General features: G+C 37.0%; 1 protein-coding gene across 6 annotated transcripts in view; it reads right to left on the bottom strand.

Annotated features, from left to right (window-relative positions):
* Window positions 1-4,755: 4,755 nt before the first annotated feature.
* Window positions 4,756-24,671, bottom strand: part of LOC126035279 (transmembrane protein 161B-like) — a 66,602-nt gene continuing 46,686 nt past the window's right edge. For all 6 annotated transcript variants that reach the window (XM_049793684.1, XM_049793685.1, XM_049793686.1 and 3 more), the window contains 7 exons: window positions 20,538-20,689; window positions 18,816-18,876; window positions 17,355-17,495; window positions 14,459-14,572; window positions 12,157-12,331; window positions 9,836-9,932; window positions 4,756-8,614 (listed from right to left, as the gene is read on the bottom strand). In XM_049793684.1, coding sequence (XP_049649641.1) covers window positions 8,337-8,614; window positions 9,836-9,932; window positions 12,157-12,331; window positions 14,459-14,572; window positions 17,355-17,495; window positions 18,816-18,876; window positions 20,538-20,689 — 1,018 coding nt within the window. In that variant the 3' untranslated portion in view covers window positions 4,756-8,336. The remainder of the gene's footprint in view (window positions 8,615-9,835; window positions 9,933-12,156; window positions 12,332-14,458; window positions 14,573-17,354; window positions 17,496-18,815; window positions 18,877-20,537; window positions 20,690-24,671) is intronic.

The raw sequence follows: 24,671 nt of genomic DNA, 5'->3' as shown, positions 1-24,671 counted from the left end.
TAATGAGAAATAAGAACAAATCTAAAAAACACCTTCCCCCCACCCCTCCCTTCTTCCCAGGCTCAACTTCACTCCCGACTCTTCTACCTCCTCACCCCGAGCAGCGCAGGGGGATGGGGAATGGGGGTTGCGGTCAGTTCATCACATGTTTTCTCTGCCGCTCCTTCTTCCTCACACTCTTCCTCTCCTCCAGTGTGGGGTCCCTTCCACAGGAGACAGTCCTCCACAAACTTCTCCAACGTGGGCAATTCCCATGGGCTGCAGTTCTTTACGAACTGCTCCAGCGTGGGTCCTTTCCACAGGGTGCAGTCCTTCAGGAATGGACTGCTCCAGCATGGGTTCCCCATGGGGTCACAAGTTCTGCCAGAAAACTTGCTCCTGCATGGAGACCCCTCCACGGGCCACAGTTCCTGCCAGGAGCCTGCTCCTGCGTGGGCTCTCCATGGGCTGCAGCTTCCTTCAGGGCACATCCACCTGCTCTGGTGTGGGGTCCTTCACAGGCTGCAATGTGGATATCTGCTCCACCATGGTCCTTTGTGGCTGCAGAGGGACAGCCTGCCTCACCATGGTCCTTCACGGCTGCAGGGGGACAGCCTGCCTCACCATGGTCTTCACCACAGGCTGCAGGGGAATCTCTGCTCCAGTTCCTGGAGCACCTCCTCCCCCTCCTTCTTCACTGACCTTGGTGTCTGCAGAGTTGTTTCTCTCACATATTCTCACTCCTCTCTCCCAACTGCTGTTGCATGACAGTTTTTTCCCCCTTCTTAAGTATGTTATCACAGAATTGCTGCCACCCTGTGCTTGTTTTGGCTGGGATAGAGTTAATTTTCTTCATAGTAGCTAGTATGTGGCTATGTTTTGGATTTTTTAGTTATTGCTGAGCAGTGCTTATACAGAGTCAAGGCCTTTTCTGCTCCTCATACCACCCTGCCAGTGAGTAGGCTGGGTGTGCACAAAAAGTTGGGAGAGTACATAGCCAGGACAGCTGACCCCAACTGACCAAAGGGATATTCCATACCATGTGACATCACGCTCAGCAATAAAACTAGGGGGAAGGTTGGGGGGGGGGGGGGCACGGACTCTGCTGGGGGACTGGCTGGGCATTGGTCAGTTGGTGGTGAGCAATTGTTTTCATTTGCATCACTTGTCCTTCCTTGGGTTTTATTTCTCTCTCTCTCTGTTACTTTCCTTTTCATTACAATGTATTAGTATTGTTATTATTTTATTTCAATTATTAAACTGTTCTTATCTCAACCCATGAGTTTTCTCACTTTTACCCTTCCAATTCTCTTCCCCCCATCCCACTGGGGTGGGGAGCGAGCAAACGGCTGCGTGGTGCCTAGTTGCCTGCTGGGGTTAAACCACAACAGTCCTTTATGGCACCCGACGTGGGGCTCGAAGGGTTTGAGATAATAACAGGTTGACCAGAGTGTATTATAAGGGATTTATATCTGTTAACAGTTGCGGGTCACGATATTGATGCATCTGTTCTCAATATTAGTTTATCTGATCTGCGCCATGCTCTTTTTTTTTGCTGTACATGTTAAAGATTGGTGTTGGCCTTTGCAGTTTGCTGTGCTCTGTAGCGATTAGTGATGTTTTGCCTGGGAGATTTGTTATTAAAACACTGACCTTGAGCTTAATCTGATGTTTGGGCTCTGTACTGAAGCCATTACTGTACTTAGGGTACCATCTCATGGAGACAATTAACAACTATACTTCTTCCTCCGAGAAGTTTTTTGTGGAGAAAATACCGAATGGCACCTTCGCTACCTTCTTCCGTGATGTTTTCTCCCTAGTTACAATAACTTCTCAGTATCTTGAGCATCCTTGGGTAGTTAAAATACTTCTATTGGTATTTCTTAGGAATATTGCTTTGCTTTAGTCTAAGGTTAACAAGCAGTTTAGGAATATGACCCAGGCTCCACGAGAGTATGGTCGTGGGTGGCAAGGCATGTGGGAGAATATGGGCAGGTATCTAGAGAACTTCTCACCTCCAATGGTCCGGAACTTCACTCCAGAACAACTACAGGATCCTGATGAAGTGATAGAATGCTTGGGGGGGAAAAAAAAAAAAAAAAGAAAAAGAAAAAATATGTCGTGGCTATTCCAAAGAGGCACAACTTATTGCACTGTCAAGGCCCCTCTGGATGGCATCCCTTGTCTTTGACACTAAACTTAACTTTCATGGGGGATGGGAAGGTTGAAAGGAAGAACAATGGTGGGATAAAAATGCAATGCATGCTTTAGGAAAGACTCCCAATTTTGGAAGTTCAATTGCTGATATAATGAAGTGTTTAACAGCCAGTTGCACAGAGTTCACTGATATACTTTTAAAATAATTTAAAAGTTAGTATAATGGAGAAGTAAGAGTTCAAACTGGCAATGCTATAAAGAACACAATGTGTTTTATAGGGGTTTCCACATAGTCTGTATCAGTAGGTGTTATTGTGCTAAATATTTGACTGATGCTGGAATTTGTTCAACAGAAGGTTAGTATAAGCTAATAATATACTACAGAAATTCAAAACATTGAATATTACAAGTTTCCCCTGAAGGAATTCACTGCCGGTTCAAACATTAAAAAACCCAAACACACACACACACACACCACCCCCACAAAAATCACAATCAAAACCAAACAAAAAACCCCCACCCCCACCAAAAAAACCACCCCAAACAAACCCAGACTTGACATGAAGAAAGGGGGACGGGGATGACACACACCTGAATTTTGTTTTGTTTTTCTTGAGGGATCTGTAAGGGTGAAAATTATTTAATTCATTCATTTTAATTATGAGAGGTCCCAGATGAAACATTTGCTGTTTTGAGAGATGTGGGCAGAGAGATTACCATTGAAAACCGAGGCAAAAAAATTGTTGAGTACCTTAGTCTTCTCCATGTTGGTTGTCACCAGTTCTCCTTTCTTATTTATTATGGGGGTGCATTTTCTTTAATCTTCCTTTTCTGGCCAACATACCTGTAAAATCCCTTCTAATTATTCTTCACATCCCTTGTCAAATTCAGCTCCATCTGTGCCTTAGCTTTCCTGATCCCACCTAGAAAATTTGGAATAACCTGGGATATTAAGCCACTCGGCCGAACTTCAATACCCGGACAATATCTGACAATGTTCCCCCATGAGCTGACAAATGGGCCCTTGCGGCAAAGGCGGCTAACGGTTTCCTGGGCTGCATTAGGATGAGTGTTGCCAGCAGGTTAGGGGAAGTGATCCTTCCCCTCTACTCAGCACTAGTGAGGACACATCTGGAGTATTTTGTCCAGTTTTGGGCTCCCCAGTACAAGAGAGACATGGACATACTGGAGAGAGTCCAACTGATAAGTTGAAATCATAAAATCAACATTTTTAAAAAAAAGTCCATAACATTTCAAAGACTTACACTTCTAACTTTTTAAGAGTAAAGTTCTGACTCTACTGTTGATATGGAGTTAGATTCAGCATCTTTTCAAAGTTCAAAAATTTTGATCTTTAAATAAAACTAAATTAAACAGTGGTTTAGCTATTTGCTACCCGTTTCCTTCACTTTTATCATCCTGCTTACTTTTTCTAGCTTTTCTTTGCAGTCAAACATTTTAATGCTATCACATGTGGGAGGGCTTAAGAACAATTTAAACACAATTAGTGATCAACTCAGACGTTGGCACCACTGAACATGTTCTTAGAGAACGGAGTTATTGGACTTATTTAAGTTACTCTATCCACACACAAGCAAAATACAAAACAGCTGTCAGTTTTACTCATCATTGAAAACCAGGTGTCAATCATTAATATTACTGTCAGGGATAAAAGTTTCAGTGGCTTAAGGAGGTAATAAGCAAAATACACATAGGAGGAGATTTAAATTTCCTGGTGGAATGCAAAAAGCTGGCTGGGTTCTTCCTCAGGGCTGAAATTCAAAAGAATATCATAGAATAGTGACCAATAAGTCCATGTACATTTTCACTGATCATCCTTTTAATGAGACCAGTAATTTGCTTACCAATAGCAGCTTATAAAAAGAATGCCTGAAAACAACCCAGTGAAGAATTCACCACTTCAGGTTGTAATTTAATTAGTTACTCTGTTAAAACAGTGTATTTTCCACTACTGTAATTTATCTAGTGTTGGGTTCTAGTCACTGGTTCCTGTTCTGTCTTCCTTTAAGATTAGAGTCCTTCCCTATGCAGTTTTTATTCCACGTTAAGGTATTTTAACTTCTGAATCTTCTCTTGACACTCTGCAGAGTTCTTTTTATGTTTCCCTCTAGAAGTCATTTTTCTAGTGCTTAAGTCCTCCACAGCTTTTCATATGAAAAACAAATCCAACAAAACCCCACAAACATTCCCCCCTGCAGTTTTATAGTGTTTGGTCCCACTTATCCCAGATTACACAAAACAAACCTCAACTCATCACTTTCGTTCCTGAGTCTGTGAATCACATTCATTCCCCCACCTCCCAGATTGTTTTCAGTCTAGTATCAGGAATGAAGATTAGATATGCCGTCAATTTCAGTACATGCATTGCCAAAGCCACAAAGCATGGCAGATCTGTCTAAAGTAAAAGTTGCTCAAATGTCACTCTGAAGTATAGACTGACTATATCAGCTTGCTTAACAAGATCTAGCATTTAGCTACAATACTTGTTGCCTATATGCTCTTTAGAGTAAATATCAGTAAGGTCAAAATATTGCTCTTAATTTATCATTTGGGATTTAAGATTTAGCCTGCAGATGCTGAAAATAAGAGTCTTGCTCATTATGGTAAACATTCACCTTTAATATTTGATTTAGGATACAAGCAACCTGCTGTTGCCTTCTGCTATTAAGATTTTACTCAGCCATAATAGAAAGATTTCCCCAACAGAACACACAATTTTTGGGGCCTTATTTTCATTCAACATTTTTTATTTTCACTGTGCGCTTAATTCTTCAATCTTAGGCAAAACATTCTAGTAACTTTGTAGGGACAAAATTAACTGTGGGTTAAATTTAGAGTTTTTCTGTATAACAAATAAACACATAAATTGCATCATATGCCAAAACATGAAGGACAGCATTTCAAAACTGTTCAAAAACTTATCAGGAAAAACAAGTTAATGTTCAAACGGAAAACAGGGGCCTTGGAGGCCTATCTTGTAGAGCCTTCCAGCATTTCTATGAGACTTAAATAATAGGTTTCAGGATTCAATACTTTTATGTTTTCTATGCATTAAATCCAAGACGTCTATTACCAGTTAGCTGTAGTTACTGTGACAAAGTGCAAAACTTTAAATTGTTCCTTTGAGGTTAGTTGGAATTTCTGTACTAACTAACCATATTACATATACACTGAAGTTATGCTAGCCAATTGCAATATTGATGTATTTTGATGGCATTTTTGTTCATAGGTGAGTTTGACTTTATAATCTGGGAAAACATGCATCTCTGCTCACGTCTTCCAGTATTTGTGACTAAAAGAAGCTGAAGAACAACTGCCATAGAAATTAATTTTTTAAAGCATGGCCTTCTGTACAAGGATGTTCTCTTGCACTGATACTACCTGTTTTTCTTGATACTTTACCTGCTGATTCTTATGCAAGAGAAGTCAGAAAGAGAAAAAAACTGCAGCTGAAATTACCAGAGCCCCTTCAACACCTAGGAAATCCTAAAGCTTGGTAAGGTATCAAAAGAGGACAAGTTCTGCCTGAGAATATTGCCTGCAACGTAGAATAGACTTGTTACAATCCCTTCTCCTTTTCCTAATCAACTTCTCTAAGCTCAGAAATAGCCAAAGTGTTATATTTTGACTTCCCTGAATTGTGCTGGAATACTTGGATTTATCACTATCCTAATGTTTTGTCTAAAGAGACTTCTATAATAAAAGTGCAGTGCTTAAACAACCAATAACAATTGTATTTCAGCTGCAATTCAAAGTTATTTAATCTATTTAAAAGAACTAATCCTTCACAGACAAATGGATTTAAACCAAAACAATGAAAAAAACCCAAACCCCAAAACCCCAAGCTTGAACTAATTTAGCTGGGTCAATTCTAAACACATTAGTTCTTAACTTAGGGAAAAAGCTGTGGATAGGAAAAAAACATCAGGATAACAAGTCCCATTACTAGAGTGAGAAAAGGAGGGTGAAATGGAGGAAGACAGAAAGACAGACAGACAGACAGACAGAAATGTTGATTCTTTGTCAAAGGCATTTTTTCTTCTAAAAATTCTCAGAAATTAAGTAGTGAGGAAAAAGCAAGACAAATACTTAAGAATTCTGAATAAAAACTAGTAACCTCTCAGTCAGGTTTTACCTGCTTTTCTATTTCTGTGAGCTACTTTTTTTTCCTAGTGCTGATAAAGCTCTTCAAGAAAAAAAAAAAGCATTTGCCAGCTGCTGCTTTAAAGGAACAAGTGAGTAGATACTTCTTTGAAGCTTACATAATATACGTGGAAGTCAGGACTATGAAGCCTGCTATTTTTCTTTACAAGTCACTTTTTAGTATATCAGGTAGTTGTAAAAAGCATTGCTCACCACTATAGCAATATGCTCTCTCTAGTTCCTGTGTCACCACACATTTCAAAGGTATTTACTGCTATATTTTAGTTTTTAAATAAGCCTCCTGGACTCATGTAAGGATTAAATTAATCCAAAGAAAGATCATTTCCCACTCAGATCAAACTGCTGACCAGAAGGTCAACTGTTCAGTTCTGTGAAACAATGAAGCAGCAATAGCCAGAAGTGTTGATCTTGATGTGTGACCTCTGAAGAATAAGACAGTGTACTATTTATCAAAAGCTCTGTGAAGCTCAACCACACACAGAATCAATTACCTTTGCTGAATTAAATTTTATATAACTATAGCTCACTTTCAGTTATGAACTTTCAAAATAAACATCTATGGCAACAGAAACTCTGTCACTTAGCATTATTTTGAAGCTTTCTCCAGTATCTAAGTTAATTTCTATCCTTCAGATTGCAATAACAGGTTACATCTATCTAATGAGCTTCTTGGGCCAAGTTCACAAGAAACTGCACTATCTTTTATTATTTTCCTGTATGAAACATTAACCATGGAAATCTAACTATAATTTAAAAGCTGGCCTTATTAATTCCATTACTAATCACATTTCTCAAACTGACAGAAAGTGGGTCCAGTATTGCTGGACCTGTCATATTTTGACATTCTATTGGTCTGAATGACATTTCCTAGGAATGTTTCAAGATCTGAGTCTATGAAGTCAAATATTCTTTAGGCCAATTCACACAGTTGAGCGTCTGTCACCATTAGTTACAAAAAGGTGGTGTGAAAAAAACAAAGCTTACAGTACCAGTAGCACTAAAATACTATACTGCAATGAAACTGCTAGAATCATGCAAGGTATTCTCAGATATCCCAAATGCATGCAGAAGGTACAAGCTGGTGTATATTCCTTGTATGAGTAAGTGCAACTTAATAAACAACTTTAAAAACATTCAGTGTAGCAAGACAGTTTATCACCAGCTTAAATCTTTAATTTTCTGCATTCACTGACAGTTTGCTTTCCCATATGGTAGTTTGCAATGGATTAAATATTTGTTAAGCTTTTCCATTTATAAATGCTTATTATATGCCAAAGCTTTACAGAAATTCAAGAGTAAAAAACCAATAACGTAAAAATAGCTAATATTAGTTAAACACTGAGAATGCTCTTTACAATGTAATATTAACTTTTAAAAAAATCTACTGCATATAAATTCCCATTTCTGTTTTGTGATTACATGAATCATGAAAAATTGACATTTTAGTTTGCTTAACAATGTTTTTATACTTAGGATCTATCCTTCCAACTAAACAAAACTTATAAAGATAATGCTTTGCTCCTCCTTACTATATCTGCTTTATTATACAGAAAATCTATTTCTGAAGTCAAAAGTTATTACTATATGGCCAATTTAACACAGATTAGACTAGCAAAAGATGATGATCTGACAGAGCAGAAACATCAAGATTAACAGCTTTTTTTAATATAGGTAAGTACCTTTATAGAGGCACCAAAAGCAAATAGCCCTTTCAAGTGAACTGTCAAAAAAAAAATTTTTCATTTCAAAACGGATCTTGAAATTACTAGATACACATATATCCCTGTCAGTCAATCCTAGTACCATAATTCAATTAGTTACCTACCATTTCAGTAACAAATCCAGTTGCGATTTTAAAAATTATAAGAATATTCACCCTGAGAAAACAGAATAAGTGTTTAAGAATAAATGCTGATATGTTTTTTCTTCATATATAGTTTTTTCTTCATCTCCTCTTGGGTACTTGGGTTTGTATTTAGAATTTGAACTCATACTTGCTTTGTCAGTTGATCAGTTTATGCCACAGTCAGGTACTGGTGATAGAAAAGCCCAAAGAGGCTTGTGGAAAAGAGGCAAGCAGCAATCCACCAGGTGAGGAAAGACAAGAGTCCTCGGAATAGGAGAGGAGTGAAAATATTCTTTAGGCTTCCCAAAGCCATTGTTATTTGCACTACAGTTACTTTCATCTTTCCATCGACAGATGGAGACTCAGAATAAAGTGAACTGGGAAGCGGATTGTTTTCTACTGCAGTGTCAGAATTAGATTCTGGGTAGATGCCCCAAGAATAATTACCTGTTAAAAAACAGAGTAACACATAAGATATTTGTAGAATTAGATTTTAAGTTCTGTTATTTCTAGGAACTCTATAGATCATCTTATATATATTTGTCAAACAAAAAAATTGCAAAATTTTACTTATAAATTAGTAAATGATAACTGTGTCCATCCACGTGGCTTCCTGATAATACTAGTAAGCTATCAGGGTAGGATTCACCTTATCTTTTGACACCCTAACTTTTACATGTGAATCAGTTGCCTTGGGACCCTGTCAATGCTGGGTGTGATTCATCTCACCAGATGTAGATTTCTATTTTAGGATGGAATGAATCACAGACTAATAATGCCTATTTCTTTCTGTTCACATTTGGCAAAATGAATGCTGCCAATGCATAGTAGGCTGTGAAAGACATCCCTCAAAAGAAAGAAAAAACCCCAGTGACATCAGATCTCCCAATAATGAAATAAACCCCACATCTTACAATTTCTGTTCAAAAAGTCCACTGAAGTTTGAAATACTGAAAAAAAACATTAACAGATATTCATAAGGTTAAATCAATGCTTTATACAGCTCATTGTTGAAAGATGTCAAAAGCAGCAAGAGAAGAGCACAGCTTAAAAACTGTTTATCAGCTGTTTGCCAGCAGGTCAAGGGAGGTGAGCCTTCCTCTGTACTCAGCACTGGTGAGGCCACACCTGGACTCCTGTGTCTAGTTCTGAGTTCCCCAGTACATGGACATACTGGAGAGAGTCCAGTGCAAGGCCAAAAAGATGATGAAGGAACTGGAGTATCTTTCATATGAGGAGAGGTTGAGAGAGCTGGGACTGTTCAGCCTGGAGAAGAGAAGGCTCAGGGGGGGATCTTATTACTCCATATAAATACCTGATGGGAGGGAATGAAGAAGAGGGAGACAGGCTCTTCTCAGTACTGCCCACTGACAGGACAAGAGGCAATGGGCACAAATTAAAACACAAGAAATTCCATCTGAACACAAGAAAACACTTTTTTTTACTGTGGGGGTAGTCAAACACTGGAACAGGTTGCCCAGAGAGGTTGTGGATTCTCCCCCCTTGGAGATACTCAAAACCCGACTGGACATGGTCCTGGACAACCTGCCATAGCTGACTCTGCTTGAGCAGGAGGGTTGGACTAGATTCTAATTTTCTTTAGTAGACTGCAAATATAAATGCCCTATATAGAATAGAACACAGTTTTGTTCATCAAATTTTGCCTACCTAGTGTTTTCAAAAGCAGAGTTGTGTGAAGGACCATGACCAATGGTGCAACATACTGCAGTGCAATTACACAAAGATAATAGAATACCCGAGCCACCTGGGAAAACAGAAAAGAGTAATTCATGAGTTCTGGGTGATCAAAGCAAACCTTTATGTATATGCTTAGGAAAACAAGCAGTTAATAAAAAACCCAAGTTCTTATGCAAAAAAAGCTATTTTAAAAGTTTTATAGCATGTTTTGGTATGTGAAATATTGTCTTCAAAAGACCTAATGAAGAAGTGATCCCTATAATGAATTCTAGTTTCAGGACACTTACAATCCTGAGAGGAATTGCTGAAAGAAAATAATTAAAAGTAGTGGTTCTGTTAACACAAACAAGATTAATTTTGCTTATGCAAACTGAACGCTATAATTCAAATATTCATATTTGAAAACACTAGAACTTTGTAAGCCATCTCAAAGCTAAATATATAATTATCCCAAGTGATTTACAAACTAAATCCCATTTTGAAAATAAAGTACTGTGACTGTAGAAACAGTCCAAAGCCTGATCAAAAGTAAATGAAACTTTGGTTAATATTGCAGTCCCTTTTCAAAGTGAGATATTTGTAAGATCTCCAAATGGAAAACACCAGTGCTTTAAAAACAATGACAAGAGGAATTTTCATTAGCAGTTCATCAATAACAAAGCATTTAAATGATCTTTATTTCAGGTACACAATATGGTTCATTGAAAACCACTCAGATTTATCCCTCCCCCTGCTCCCAATCTGTTCCAGCTTTCTCAAGATTGTTACATTACATATTTTACATAAACTGTTGACCTAAAAGGCTAGATCAAATGAAGAAGGAAAAAAAGTCATAAAATCAATAGCAAGCAAGCAGTAAAATAAAGTTAACTGGATTTTAGAAAAGAATAGAATACAGGGTGGCAAAAAAATATGAAGGCAGCCCTGACATTTTTGGAAATAGCTTTAAAACCTCAAAGGGCTTTGAGATGATCAAGCATCAAAAAAACTAACATGAGAAAAAAAGCAGTAAAATATTGACAGAAGAAAAAGCATGAGACAAAATATTTTAAGATAACTGATGGCATATAATGAAAAGAGCAAATTAAAAAAAAGTAATGATCATTGTAGGAAGACAGATAGGAAAGACTTTACTGGCAAAAGCACCAGAAGAAAAGAAAGTGGGCATGGCTAGTAAAACCAGATAGGACTATATTTAGTGGCCCTGGGCTTCTTAAAGAGAAGATATTCAAAGTACTGGATAAACAGATTTAGGAAACACCACATACAGATGGCATTATTATTTTATCAATAAGATGAAAGCTCCCAAAACTAAAATTATGCATTCACAACAACTAGAACAGTTCTGTCATAAACACTTGTTGCTAGTTGTATTTCCTAACCTTTTTTCTGAAGTCCAATGCCAGTCATTTGGTTTGTAACTACATATTTGAAATAACAAAGACAAGATTATAGTAGTAATGATCTAAAAAGAGAGGAAGCTTTGTCCTATGGCATACTTCAATATTCCTTCTGGAATACACCTTGACTCAGTAAGATTATCAGGCAGCACTATCATGCAACACTAGAAATAAGTTCATTTTGCAGGAAACACACAACACCACTCTATATTAAGCTTACAAATTTCTATCTATTTCCTCTGTTTGTTGACTTTTTTTATTACTTTTCTTAAAAAACCCAAACCCTCAAGGAAATCTTTCCCTTTTATCACTTGCCACAGTAAAAAGATGGACAGATGGTTTTATATCTAGGCTACTGCATTTGAGACTGGTCTTACAGAACTAAACATGTCTTATTTTATCCCAAAATATAACCTTCCTATCTTAAATTTTGTCCCCATTTAAAAATTACAGTTGGGGTTAGGTAACAATATTTTGCCCTTCTATCTAAATCTGACTTTTTTTTCTATGCTGTAGCTAAGAAATCACCACTTACTCTATGCACTCCCCAGGTTCAGTTCATGCTGTACAGAAACACTCATGAAGATAAATATAAGGCTTGCCAAGATATTTGTAAAGAATACTTCATGATGGGATCTCTTAGAACAATGGAGGAACAACTTCAGACAAAGCATCTGAATAATGTGGATGATGCATCTTTGCATATTTTGGGTTTAGAATTTTGCTGTAATGGTGCTATTTTTATAAAGGATATAGTTTAGGAAGCTTTCATTCAAATCTCAGTTCTGGTGCCAAGGAAGACAACAAACCAGACATTTATGTTTTTCCATGAAAAAAATTTGCACAGACAGAGCACCCAAATATATGTAACTTTAGTGCCATTATACTTACCATTTTTTGTAAATCAATTGTACTTATTCTGCCGGCTTCCTTTTTCATCTGATCCATGCATTTTTGGGCTAAATTCAGATAGGCCTGTAAGTGACTGCGCATCATAGCCAACCGTAAAGCACACAAAAGGATTATAATCCACAACCGCATGGTGTCAAATGTATCTTCTGACATTCTGTGGATAAAAAGAGTAATGTTGTTTTCCAAAGGTCACCTACCGCTACAAAAGTTATTTGTTTGTATCATCTGTAAAGACATCTTTAAGCATATTGTTAAAAATAGTTACATGCAATCCACAGTTATGGAGTTCATGTGCAAGTAATATTCACTTCTCCCCCTGTCCCCTTTACTGCTTGTATTGGGTTTACATGGCAAGGTTTTGGTGGGGGGGGGGTACAGGAGTGGCTTCTGTGAGAAGATGCCAGAAGCTGCCCCCATGTCGGACACAGCCAGTTCCAACTGGCTCCAAGATGGATCTGCTGCTGGCCAAAGCTGAGCCAATCAGCGATGGTGGTAGTGCCTCTGTGATAACATATTTAAGAAGGGGGAAAAATGCTGCATGACAGCAGCCAGAAGAGAGGAGTGAGACTATGTGAGAGAAACAACTCTGCAGACACCAAGGTCAGTGAAGAAGGAAGGGGAGGAGATGCTCCAGGCACTGGAGCAGAGATTCCCCTGCAGCCCGTGGTGAAGACCATGGTGAGGCAGGCTGTCCCCCTGCAGCCCATGGAGGTGCATGGTGGAACAGATATCCACCTGCAGCCCATGGAGGACCCCACGTGAGAGTAGGTGGATTTCCTGAAGAAAGCTGTGACTCAGTGGAGAGCATGTGCTGGAGCAGGCTCTTGGCAGGACCTGTGACCCTGTGGAGAGGAGACCACGCAGGAGCAGGTTTCTGGTAGGACCTGTGGCCGCATGGGGGATCCACGCTGGAGCAGTTTGTGAAGAACTGCAGCCCATGGGAAGGACCCACGTTGGAGAAGGTCGTGAAGGATTGTCTCCTGTGGGTGGAACCCCATGCTGGAGCAGGCGAAGAGTGTGAGGTGGAAGAAGTGGCAGAGAAAGCATTATGAACTGACCGCAACCCTCATTCCCTGTCCCCTTGTGCCGCTCTGGGGGAGGAGGTAGAGAATTTGGGAGTGAAGTTGAGTCCGGGAAGAAGGGAGGGGGGGGGGGAAGGTGTTTTTAGATTTGTTCTTATTTCTCATTACCCTACTCTGATTGGATTGGTAATAAATTAAATTAATTTCCCCGAGTCGAGTCTGTTTTGCGTATGACAGTAATTGCTGAGTGATCTCCCTGTCCTTATCTTGACCCATGAGCCTTTCATCATATTTTTCTCCGTGTCTAGTTGAGGAGGGGAGCGATAGAGTGGCTTGGTGGGCACCTGGTGGCTAGCCAAGCTCAACCCACCACACTGCTACTTCTTAGTAGCCCTACTACAACATTAGATCCAAATTAGTACACATTTGTCTGCAAAGAAGAACAACTCTTAAATGCTTGAATAATGAGTAATGAAGACAGGACACTAAAAAGCAGGCTCTTTCAGATAATTCCAAATTTTGAGATATATAGTTCTAGATAGCACCTTAAACTGCCTTAGATACACTGTTATAGCACAACTACTTTTTTTTTTCTGGATCTAGCAAGCAATAAAAGTGACAGCAAATCATATCAGTTTCAACTCTATTTGAATACTATTTTGAATTATCTGTTAATAAAGTGACAATGACAATCATCTATGCTACTCATACAATATTGATTTCAGATACAGTTCTTCCTGAAAATTCTTTCCCTTTTTATGCTTTTAAATATTTTAGCTATCAAATTTCATATGCGCTTCATCTACACATAGATTTTAAAACAAGTCTCATCATAGTACTAAGAACCTTAGGTCAGTTCTCATACCAATGTATCTCAATTGTCTTGAGTGAAATCACTTCTCTCTTATACCAATAAGTAAGATGTAAGGTATTAGAAGCTGGCAATGATGTGGTATTCTGTCCCTAGGAAGAACAATGCAGAACTCTTGACACAGAGATGCCAGAAGATAGCAGCTCTCTGGGAACCACTGCCTTACCATTCTTCATCGGATTCAACACTCTGTGACTAATTCTCATTCTTCCTAAACAACAGAAGCTCTTTACAGCTCAGTTGGATCTTCTATGATACCTTTCATGATAGATGCTAGTCACAGCCACAATTTTAATTTTTCCATGTTGCTATGACTTTTACAGGGCACTACTTAGACTTAAGGTTTTATCCTCAATACCCCAGAAAGAATTTTTAAAGGGAATCTTACAAAGGTACGCTCTCTTTGCCCAAAGGTGGGTTCATAATGTAGTCCTTAGTGATTGGTTTTACCCACAGTAGAACCATAAGTAAAGGAGCCAAGAAGTTTATATGTAGCAATGTTCTGGAAGAGGAAAAAAAAAAGGGAGTGGGTTATTAAATACAGTTACCATACTTTTGAAACTGGTGGTAGAGATTACAGAAGAGTAATACAAATTTTAAAATAGGGGAGGAAAGGTAAATAAGAGAATTACTTCCCTTTTTTTATAAGTATGACTTAATTCTCAACAAAACAGTAATATTACATACTGTGAAATCATACTGGTTGTGGTTTTTAAAAAGTGCTCTTTGGAATAAATAAAATTTTTTAGATATTCGAACAAACTAACCAAAGGAACTACATGCATTATACCACACTATAGTAAAAGACAGTTGTTAAAAATTTCCATACAATGGCATAATACCAAACTGCGGTAGCCATTACCATTTTAATCTAGAGGGTGAGTATCTTAGACGGATAATTATGGAAAATATGCTGCTATATTAGTGATTTTTTTTTTTGCTTTATTAAAAATGTACTCAGATTAATTTCTATTATCTATAGAGACCAGGAGAAACACTTTTCACAGGTCAGATCATCCAGTTTAATGAAGATTTTTACTTAGGAACCTTGAGGAGCAGTCCAAAGCATTTCAGTAACTTGTGAAATGAGCTTCTACTTATTTAAGACAGCCAATTGGATTAGTGGACTGGAATGTGTCAAAGAGTGGCAAGAACCACTTTGTGTTTATTTGAGTAGAGGTAGAAAGGCTGAAAGACTCTTGAAGCAGGCTCTGGAAATGGAGTGAATGTGTAGGAAAATGGTACAAATTGATTAAGAGAACTCCAAAATATATACAGGGAAGGATACTGCTAAGGGAAAACCAAACAGGTGATAGAAATTAAAATTGACACCAGATTATTTTAATTCTATTTAATCCAAAAACTTATTCCCTATTTATATATGCAAGATTCATGTTAATAATTTTGACCACATTACTGAAGTGGCAATTCATCATTTGCCTCATCTCCAATTTATTTTTTTTAAGTCACTGCTCCCTATAAGTCTCCCATTCTGTAATTATGTCTTGTGCCTTTTTTCTTTTACAAATGTATGACCTTATATTTACCTTATGTGGAAAGGCATTGTTTTCCCCGCACCCAAATTAAACAGCTTTGTATCAATGACACGTCATCCTCATTTACTACTCCCCTTTAGTCACTGTCAAACAACTGCAAACAGTCAGTAATGATCTACTCATTGACAAAAACACACCACTAAGGGCAAATACTGATCTTTTCAGAGCCCATTAGAAACAATCACTCAGCAATGATTCTTTGCTTAAAATTGCATTACCTAACTACATTGATATCTGACCAAGTTTTAATCCATTTAATGTCATTTTTATAATGTTCCAGTTTAATAGTCAAAGTATTGGTAGACCTTTAAAAATAATTTGCTTGGTGCTGCACAATGTTATCTTTAATAATCAGTTCTAAAATCCCCTAAACATCAAGTTAGACAAGATTTATTTTTTTCATAACCCTATACTAGTGGTGATTAATTACCCTCTTAGTTCTTGATTAATGAAGTCCTGTTTCAGAGATTTTATATTTCTGCCTAAGATCTCATGTCCACAGATCAAGATAGATGTTGAAAAATTAGAGGATAGTTACAGAAAAGGCACATGAAATTTTAAAATATTGAAAACCATAAAAATTAAAAACTCAGGAGTTTAAGAGGTGACTTGATCACAGTCTACACATGGACTGAAACTTAACAGCAGATACAATAAAAGTCAATAGCTTGCAGATGCAATTGGATGCATTCAACTACATTGAGAGTGCAAGTCTAATACAAAGTATTAGTTAACAATTTACCAAGAGTAAAGGATTCACTTTTAAACATAGTTTAATTTTTTAAACAGGGCATTTTTTTGAAAAAAATACACTTCAGTTTGAGCATAAATAATTTACATATCAGAAAATCTGATGGTTCTTATGAAAGTGGCCAGACTAAATGATCACAATGGCCTATACTGCAGAATTTGTTATTAACATGCATTAAATATTGAGAGGTTATGATCTATGAAAGACATGTGGAGTTGTTCCCTCAACCAGAGAATGATGAAGAAAAATAGTTAAATATAAGAGAACATTTTACTTCCAAACTCAAAACCAGCTGAAAATGAAAATATGCCTTTAAAGTGGTACTAACCTCTGAGCCTTATTATATATTCTAGGTCATCATAATGTAAGAAATACTGAAATACTGAAAAGGACAATTTTAATTTACTTTTCATTTTAAAGCCATAAAAGATTTAATAATTGAATGCACTTCCTATATGTTAATCTAAATTCAATATTTATTAACAGAAGTTTTCACTGAGTTTTAGATTCCCTTTTAATGTGTTTCAAATTGACTACCTTTCTGAAGCTATTTCTTCAATTTCTGTTTTTTCTTTGTATCTTAACCTAATCTTATTAACAAAGGCCCATCTAGAAAAAAAAAAAAAAGTCTGTGGCTGCACCTCTTCTTCCAGACAGTTATTTGACTTTCCAAAAAGATATGGGGGAAAGGAAACAGGAAGTAGAAACATTCATGGTGGATCTCACACAAGGAAAGAAAAGGAATGCTTCTTTAACTCATACTCCACTTTTGAGGCAAAGAATGTAATAGATCGGCAGAGGGCAAGTTGAACACAAAGAGTCAGGTCACAAGTCTGCTGGAGATATGAAAAGCAGGCAGCAACAGAAGTCTTAGTCACTACCTTCTTATTGGAATAATTTGCTTTGTTTATTTTCAGTCATTAAACTGAGATTTATGACTAAGTAGCATACACCTATGTGTATATATTTTCTCTTACTGTGTTATTTTTTCTGTTGCTAAATTCAGAGCATCCAGATGCATTTGAGCCAGTCGCAAGCCAGGGAATGTCAAAAAAGCACCAATAAGTGAACACAGAACAGCCAGGAACAATTTGAAGGTTAGTTTAGAGACAGGACCCCTAAAAGAAAAGAAAGGAAATAAGCATTGGGGGGGGGATCAGAAACTACTTTCAAATCAACAGTATCTACCATTTAATCAAATTGAAATAAAAAACAAGCAAGTCACATATTTATTTACTGAAAAGAACAAAAAGCTCTTCAATATAAGAAAACCAAAACCTAAGCTACTTCCTACAAGATGTTAAATTTGTTAGCAGAGAAAAAAAAATCAAAAAAGAATAATTTTATATTGTGATTAACAAGTTATGCAATAAAAATAGCTAGTGGAATGAATTTGATGATTATAATTTTAATAGAAGAACAGATACATTGCAAGTTTAACTGGTCAAAGGCAAATTTTTATTTTTATTTTTAAGTTATGCCATTCAAACTACCAAGAGACACCATCATCAATTCAATCACTGCTGTCAACAGCCAAAGCACTGTGAATGTTTAAAAGGAAATGGACACAAACAGAAAAATTAATACAGAAATTAGTAAATTCAGAATAGTTTATGAAAAACAGAACAAAGAAAGGTTAAGAAACACATAGGATTCAGTTGAAGGGTTTATTTCTCATTAAATATCCATATCTATAAATCACACATTATTCTAAGTATATATTTGAAAATTCTGTTCCTCACAAATAAAATAAAAAATCTATAATTCTTATGTAATGCTTGAGAATTTCCAAACAGTGATGATATACCCCATACAAGCATTTTAGATCATGTGTTTAAGGCAATGACTGTAACAGAATTCTGTTTACAATATACAGAGGCTGTCTCTGACAGTGATTGTATAAATAAGTAACATCATAAGCTATGGAACATTCCTTTGTCAGTCTATACAAAACTTGGATGTACTGTAGCAAGCAGATGTATTTGCCTAAGAGGAAAATACTATTATGGCCTGAAAACATGACTGAAAGCCAAAATTTACTCCTAATTCCAACTTTATTGCAGGCTCCATCTGTAGCTTTTGAAATCTCATCCTCCTGCATACCACAGGAACTGCAAAAATACTTATCTCCTGTTTTAAGCAATCTTTTCAAAGCTGAAGGGACTGTTTAAGAATTAACATAAGAAAGACTTTTAAAGTTTTAACTGTATTTTATGGACTGGAATAATTTTGGAATAAAAAGGGAATACAGAAATGCAACTTAAGTTACTTTATAAATATCGATGGATTATTTTCATTAATCCACCTCTTCACGTTAATACAGAGATTACAAGTGTGTATAAGAGCAAAGCATGCAAGACAAAGGCTTGCTAAGAAAATCTAAGTGGTTCAGTTATAAATGCAACATAATGAAGACCAACGTATTTCCAGAAACTTACCGGGATTCCAAACCCTGCTTTTCAAGAAACTGCATAGCACTTTCTGAAAAATTTGAGAATCCTGCAAAGACATAAATTATACGTATTTTATCACAGTACGAATATAAAATCTGGGTTTTTTTGAAAGAAAATGCTAGGTAACAGGAAATATTTCAAACAAATTCTGTCTAGCATTATTATTACTGAAAAATTATTTCTAGCATAGCTCTGTCATGTGCATTATAATTAGTATGCTACAATGCAATAAAACTCAGTTATTAACACAAACAGTCTTTGAAAACATCTCTGATATTTGTACATTTCATGAACATAAATAAAACATTCATTTTTAAGAAGGTAAGTAACTTTTTTCCAGTAGAGGAGTGTATTGGGTTTGCGTGGCAAGGTTTTGGTAGCGGGGGGGCTACAGGGGTGGCTTCTGTGAGAAGTTGCTAGAAGCTTCCCCTATGTCCAATAGAGCCAATGCCAGCCGGCCCCAAGACGGACCCGCCGCTGGCCAAAGCTGAGCCAATCAGCAACAGTGGTAGTGCCTCTGTAATAACAAGTTGCTGCACAAGAAACTGCAGCCGGAGAGAGGAGTGAGAACAAGAGAAACAACCCTGCAGACACCAAGGCCAGTGAAGAAGGAGGGGGAGGAGGTGCTCCAGGCTCTTGAACAGAGATTCCCCTGCAGCCCATGGTGAAGACCATGGTGAGGCAGGCTGTCCCCCTGCAGCCCATGGAGGTGCATGGTGGAGCAGATATCCACCTGCAGCCTGTGGAGGACCCCATGCCGGAGCAGGTGGATGCCCAAAGGAGGCTGTGACCCCATGGGAAGCCCGCGCTGGAGCAGGCTCCTGGCAGGACCTGTGACCCCATGGAGAGGAGCCCACACTGGAGCAGGTTTGCTGGCAGGATCTGTGACCCTGCAGGGGACCCGCGCTGGAGCAGTCTGTTCCTGAAGGACTGCACCCCATGGAAGGGACCCATGCTGGGGCAGTTTATGAAGAACTGCAGCCTGTGGGAAGGACCCACGTTGGAGAAGTTAATGGAGAACTGTCTCTCATGGGAGGGACCCCATGCTGGAGCAGGGTAAGAGTGTGAGGAGTCCTGCCCCTGAAGAGGAAGGAGCGGCAGACACAAGGTGTGATGAACTGACCGTAACCCTCATTCCCCGTCCCCCTGCGCTGCTGGGTGGGGGTAGGTAGAGAATTCAGGAGTGATTTGGTTTTATTTCTCATTAACCTACTCTGGTTTGATTGGCAATAAATTAATTTTCCCCGAGTTGAGTCTGTTTTGCCCGTGACGGTAATTGGTTGAGTGATCTCTCCCTGTCCTTATCTCGACCCATGAGCCTTTTGTTATATTTTCTCTCCCCTGTCCAGTTGAGGAGGGGGAGTGATAGAGTGGCTGCATGGTACTTAGTTGCTGGCTGGGGTTAAACCACGACAAGGAGCTTCACATTACTATGCAAGGCAAAATGGGTTAAAAATAAAACTGGAAAGTAAATATAATTAACAAAGCAAACAACCCAGGTAAAGACTACACCATTTAAAACAAAACAAGGAAAATATACAGGATAGCCCTCAGAATCAACATTCCAAAGCAAGATTTCCTAAAAGTGTATTACATATAGAGTTCATTTAAATACAGATATTCTCAAAATTACCTAAAATGCTTAAAATTCATTTTTCAAGTAATGTAATCATTAGAGCTGTTCCAAACCCTGAAGAAAGGAGTTACCTGATTCGAGTCCAAACTCTAGATAGCTTTCTGTCACGATCAGGATTACCATTGCTTTCACAAAGAAGAAGAAGCCAAAGGTAACACAGACTGATCTTTCACCTCCATCCTCTACTATGAAATAATGGGTGGTCAACGAAAACAGTATCTTACTATACAAGAAAAATGTCAAGGAAAATCAAGTTTGTAAAAAAATAACTATATTTATGAATTATAAAGCTGTATTTTGGTCATCTACACTAAGACTGTTCTAAGATGCGCAAATGCTTTAAAAAATAATATGTATTTGGCTAATTTGAGGTTAATTATGCTTTACAGTTTTGTGGGAGTTTAATAAGCACAGGCACACAATCACATAATGCGCAGATAGGAATACACTATTCTGGAATATAATTTTGGTTTCATTTAGGCTTACTGATAGCCAAATGCAATGGTATTCACTATCAACCTGAGAAAAATTAAACCAAAGTTTAAATGTAAATTTTACATACTTGTAGAGAATTTACAGAAGTTATATCAAACCAAAAATAAGACAACTGTATCTTCAACATAAAATAACAAGCTAGATGAAAAAAATATTCCATCAAACTACATAACAACAAATGCAGGGAAGTGAATAAATACATTTTTAACCACAGTGACGTTATACATGTTCTGTCAGAATGCACAGCCCCAAGTGGGTGTATTCAAGGTTCTTCACTAAAAAAAATCAAGAGTTCAAAGGCAAAAATATAGCACCATTCAAGTCACTGCACGTTTGTTGCTGAAATAATCTCGGTTAAAAAACTTCCTCAGTCTTGACTTAACTATATGTGAATGCATGATTGTACACATGCATACATCCATACACACAAATACGTATATATAGTACATATATATGTATACTGTGTATATAACATACATGGCTTTTTGTTCCTTTGGGGAGAAAAGGGGAGAAAAAGGTAGAAAAGGTGTTCCTCCTCCCATAAGTCTCTCTTTTTTTCTGAAGAAAAACATAGACATTGATTTTTTTTCTTCCCTCCTTGATTAAAGGCAAGACATTTTAGAAGACATGAGGTGAGAACAGAGAGATTTGTTGCCCTTTAGTTTAGAAACAAACAAAAACCCCCATACAATAAGCATTTAATGCAAAAGCTGTTCTCTCAAATGTCTGCTGAGCTTTCCCAAGGAGTCTTACAAAAGCTTCCAGGTAGTTTTACAAAATCTGTATCCTTTCAATTAGATTTCCTTTTCTTAGTTTTCAGGATATCATGATTAGTGGAAGCAGCAAAAACTTAACTCTTTGCATAAGAGCAGAGAAGTTGTAAGAATTTTTATATATAAAAATAAATGTCAGAAAAGACAAGATAGATTTCTTGCTTTAAAGACACCAAAAGATTCTCTCTGTCACTTAGAAATATTCAAACATCAGATAAAGTAACTTTGTGCTGGTTTTGGTGAGGGAGGGCAGGAAACACAGGGTATACATACAAACAGCAGGGAATGGGATGCCCCAAGAAGCACTTCTATCAATAATGGGATAAAATTTCTTAAATATGAAAACTTCTCCTCACAGGAAGCATAGACCTGCCTTATAAGAAATAGTGACCAGTGGCATAGGATTGTTGCTTAGATTATTATGTGACTATTTACTAAGCAAAATACATATGAAAAGATGAAACTTGTGTTTCTCTACTTTTGCGTGTATGTGTTCAAGTTTTCTCAACGATCAAAGGTGATCAAAGGTAATCAACTAACAGCACATCTAGGAAAGCAAAATCTAACCCATTCTCATTTTGATAAAAAAGAGAGACTATATAGTTCGGTATTATATCTTAAGTCCTTTGCTCAATGCCATAAATATGAACATGTAAGAGGTTACCTGCTCTGTTATCAAGCCATTTTAAAAATGTTTATTGAATATTTTCCTTTTTAGTGCATTTCTAAACATACTTAGTTCCAAAATTATACAGTAGATTAAGATAATTTTTTTATAATACACTGTCAGTTCTTACTACTATGAGCTGCAGCCCATTATAATTGATTTTTTCTTCAAATGGCAAGTGATATCAAGTTTATATTTAAATAAAGTACTTGGAGATCATTCCAGACATTACCTGCTTTAAAGAACAAAAAAGGAAGACACAAAAAAGATTTTAAGTGTAAATTGTACCCATTTTTTTTCTACTACACAATAACATAATTTATATTTGTACTTTTTAAAATATTGGAAGTATTTTAAGATGTAGATTATGTGAAAATCTATTTTAGGGTATCTATTTGATAAAAACATTTGAACTGTCATCAGTTAATCTGTCAAGAAACCATGTGATTATGCAATATTGCACTTCATTAAGCAGCACACATTTAACATATGCATTGCTGTATTTCATCTATATGCAGAGAAGTACTCATATACATACATTAGGATGGCCTAACCACAGCATCTAACTTGACTCTTAAGTTTACAGTAATCAACTTAAACTCGCTTTATAGTTAACAGAAAGACCAGGTATCCCTAAAGGAAGGCTTATCTCATCCTAAAAAATAGGCACATAATAGGTCATACAGACTGTGTTCTGGAAAGGTCTGTTTCTCTATATTGACCATTAAAAGAGCATCAGGATGATTTTTAAACACTTAGAAGTTAGGCAAGATGACTCCCACCCTTATAAACATTTTAGTTTCTAGTAAAATACATAGAACTTTTGGATTCACAATTGAAAACCAAATAAACTCCTCTATATTATATCTAATTGTATGTAGATAGGAAAAAAAAAAAAAAGTTTAAGGCTTCCAGAGATTATTTCAAGATCTGATGAGTGACTTTCTCTAGATCAACCTTCAATCAAGTTAAGGAAAGTCTGCTGCTTTCCTTTGCTATCCCATTGATATAACTACATACGAAGGCATTTTTCAAAAGTAGCCAGTAAAGTTTCCTAATCTACTAATGAAATCGGGTTACTTAATCAGCTTTTCAGATGACAGACAGCTTCCCAACTGAGAAATACCTTACTTTTCCTATACCACATTAATTTTCCTAAATACCTTGCCTTTGCAACAGAAAGGATTGTGTACAGCACTGTCTAAAGGTTCACAACAGATAAAAAATTAAATAAGCTGACGTATTTGTGTTGTACAATGATTTAAAATGTCATTCAGTTGGTTTCAATGATGAATTTTAAACAGCTGCATAAGAAGAGTAGTTTAAATTAGACACATGCTACTGTTAAGATAGATCATCTCTCAGTGTTGTCCATCTTCACTCTATCCTCATGCACATTTCCCCCCTTGCCAATGAAGTGCTTTGTTATTTTACAAACTCATCCCTTTGCAAGTATGCCAGCTGCAACTGCTACATTTAAAATTGCGATCAACCATTTAATTCACTAATTTTGAATATTTTTTCTGACAGAAGCCTCCTTTCCAAATTTAAAGTAATGGAAACCAGCAATCTGTGACTATCTGCAACAAACTGTATAGCAAGAATAAAAAAAAAATTTAGTAACCAGAACATGTGACCTACAACACAATGCGTTTTCACAAACATTAAATTTATTTTTGCAAGAAGTATTGCAAAACCTATTTTTAAGCCTAAATTCATGCTTAGCAGGTTGTGACCGATAATCTGTCTTTTTAAAAAAAAACCCTCAACATTTTTGCTTTGCAAAATCTTTTGTTACTCACTCTTCATGTACTGTAAACTGTTCAGTGTGTGCAGGTTATCACCATGAAAAGCCATCAATCAACTAACGCAGTATCCCATAGCCTTTCAAAAATATTAAATAGAGGGCAGGTGGTACAGCAGGTCTTCTAACTGCTGCCTCTAAGAAACATATCGTCATTGAATCTTCCTGAAAGTATAAAGCAATTAAAAACTTTATTGTTCTGTTCTGCTAAAACAATAAGAGAGTTCTGTATACTGAAACTATTTATCTGCATTGCCAACTGTGAAGTAACCAAGAATACTCTATACTGCAGTCAAAAGGAAAGAGGGAGACACATGCAGACAATCCTCCTCTAGCTTTACACTGGCTAGGTTAGGTTGATCAGTGTCCTGGTTTCAGCTGGGATAGAGTTAATTGTCTTCCTAGTAGCTGGTACAGTGCTATGTTTTTGGGTTAGGCATGAGAAGAATGTTGATAACACTGATGT

This window comes from Accipiter gentilis, chromosome W (genome assembly GCF_929443795.1).
Source record: "Accipiter gentilis chromosome W, bAccGen1.1, whole genome shotgun sequence".
NCBI lineage: Eukaryota > Metazoa > Chordata > Aves > Accipitriformes > Accipitridae > Astur > Astur gentilis.
This window is presented reverse-complemented; position numbering and strand designations above follow the sequence as displayed.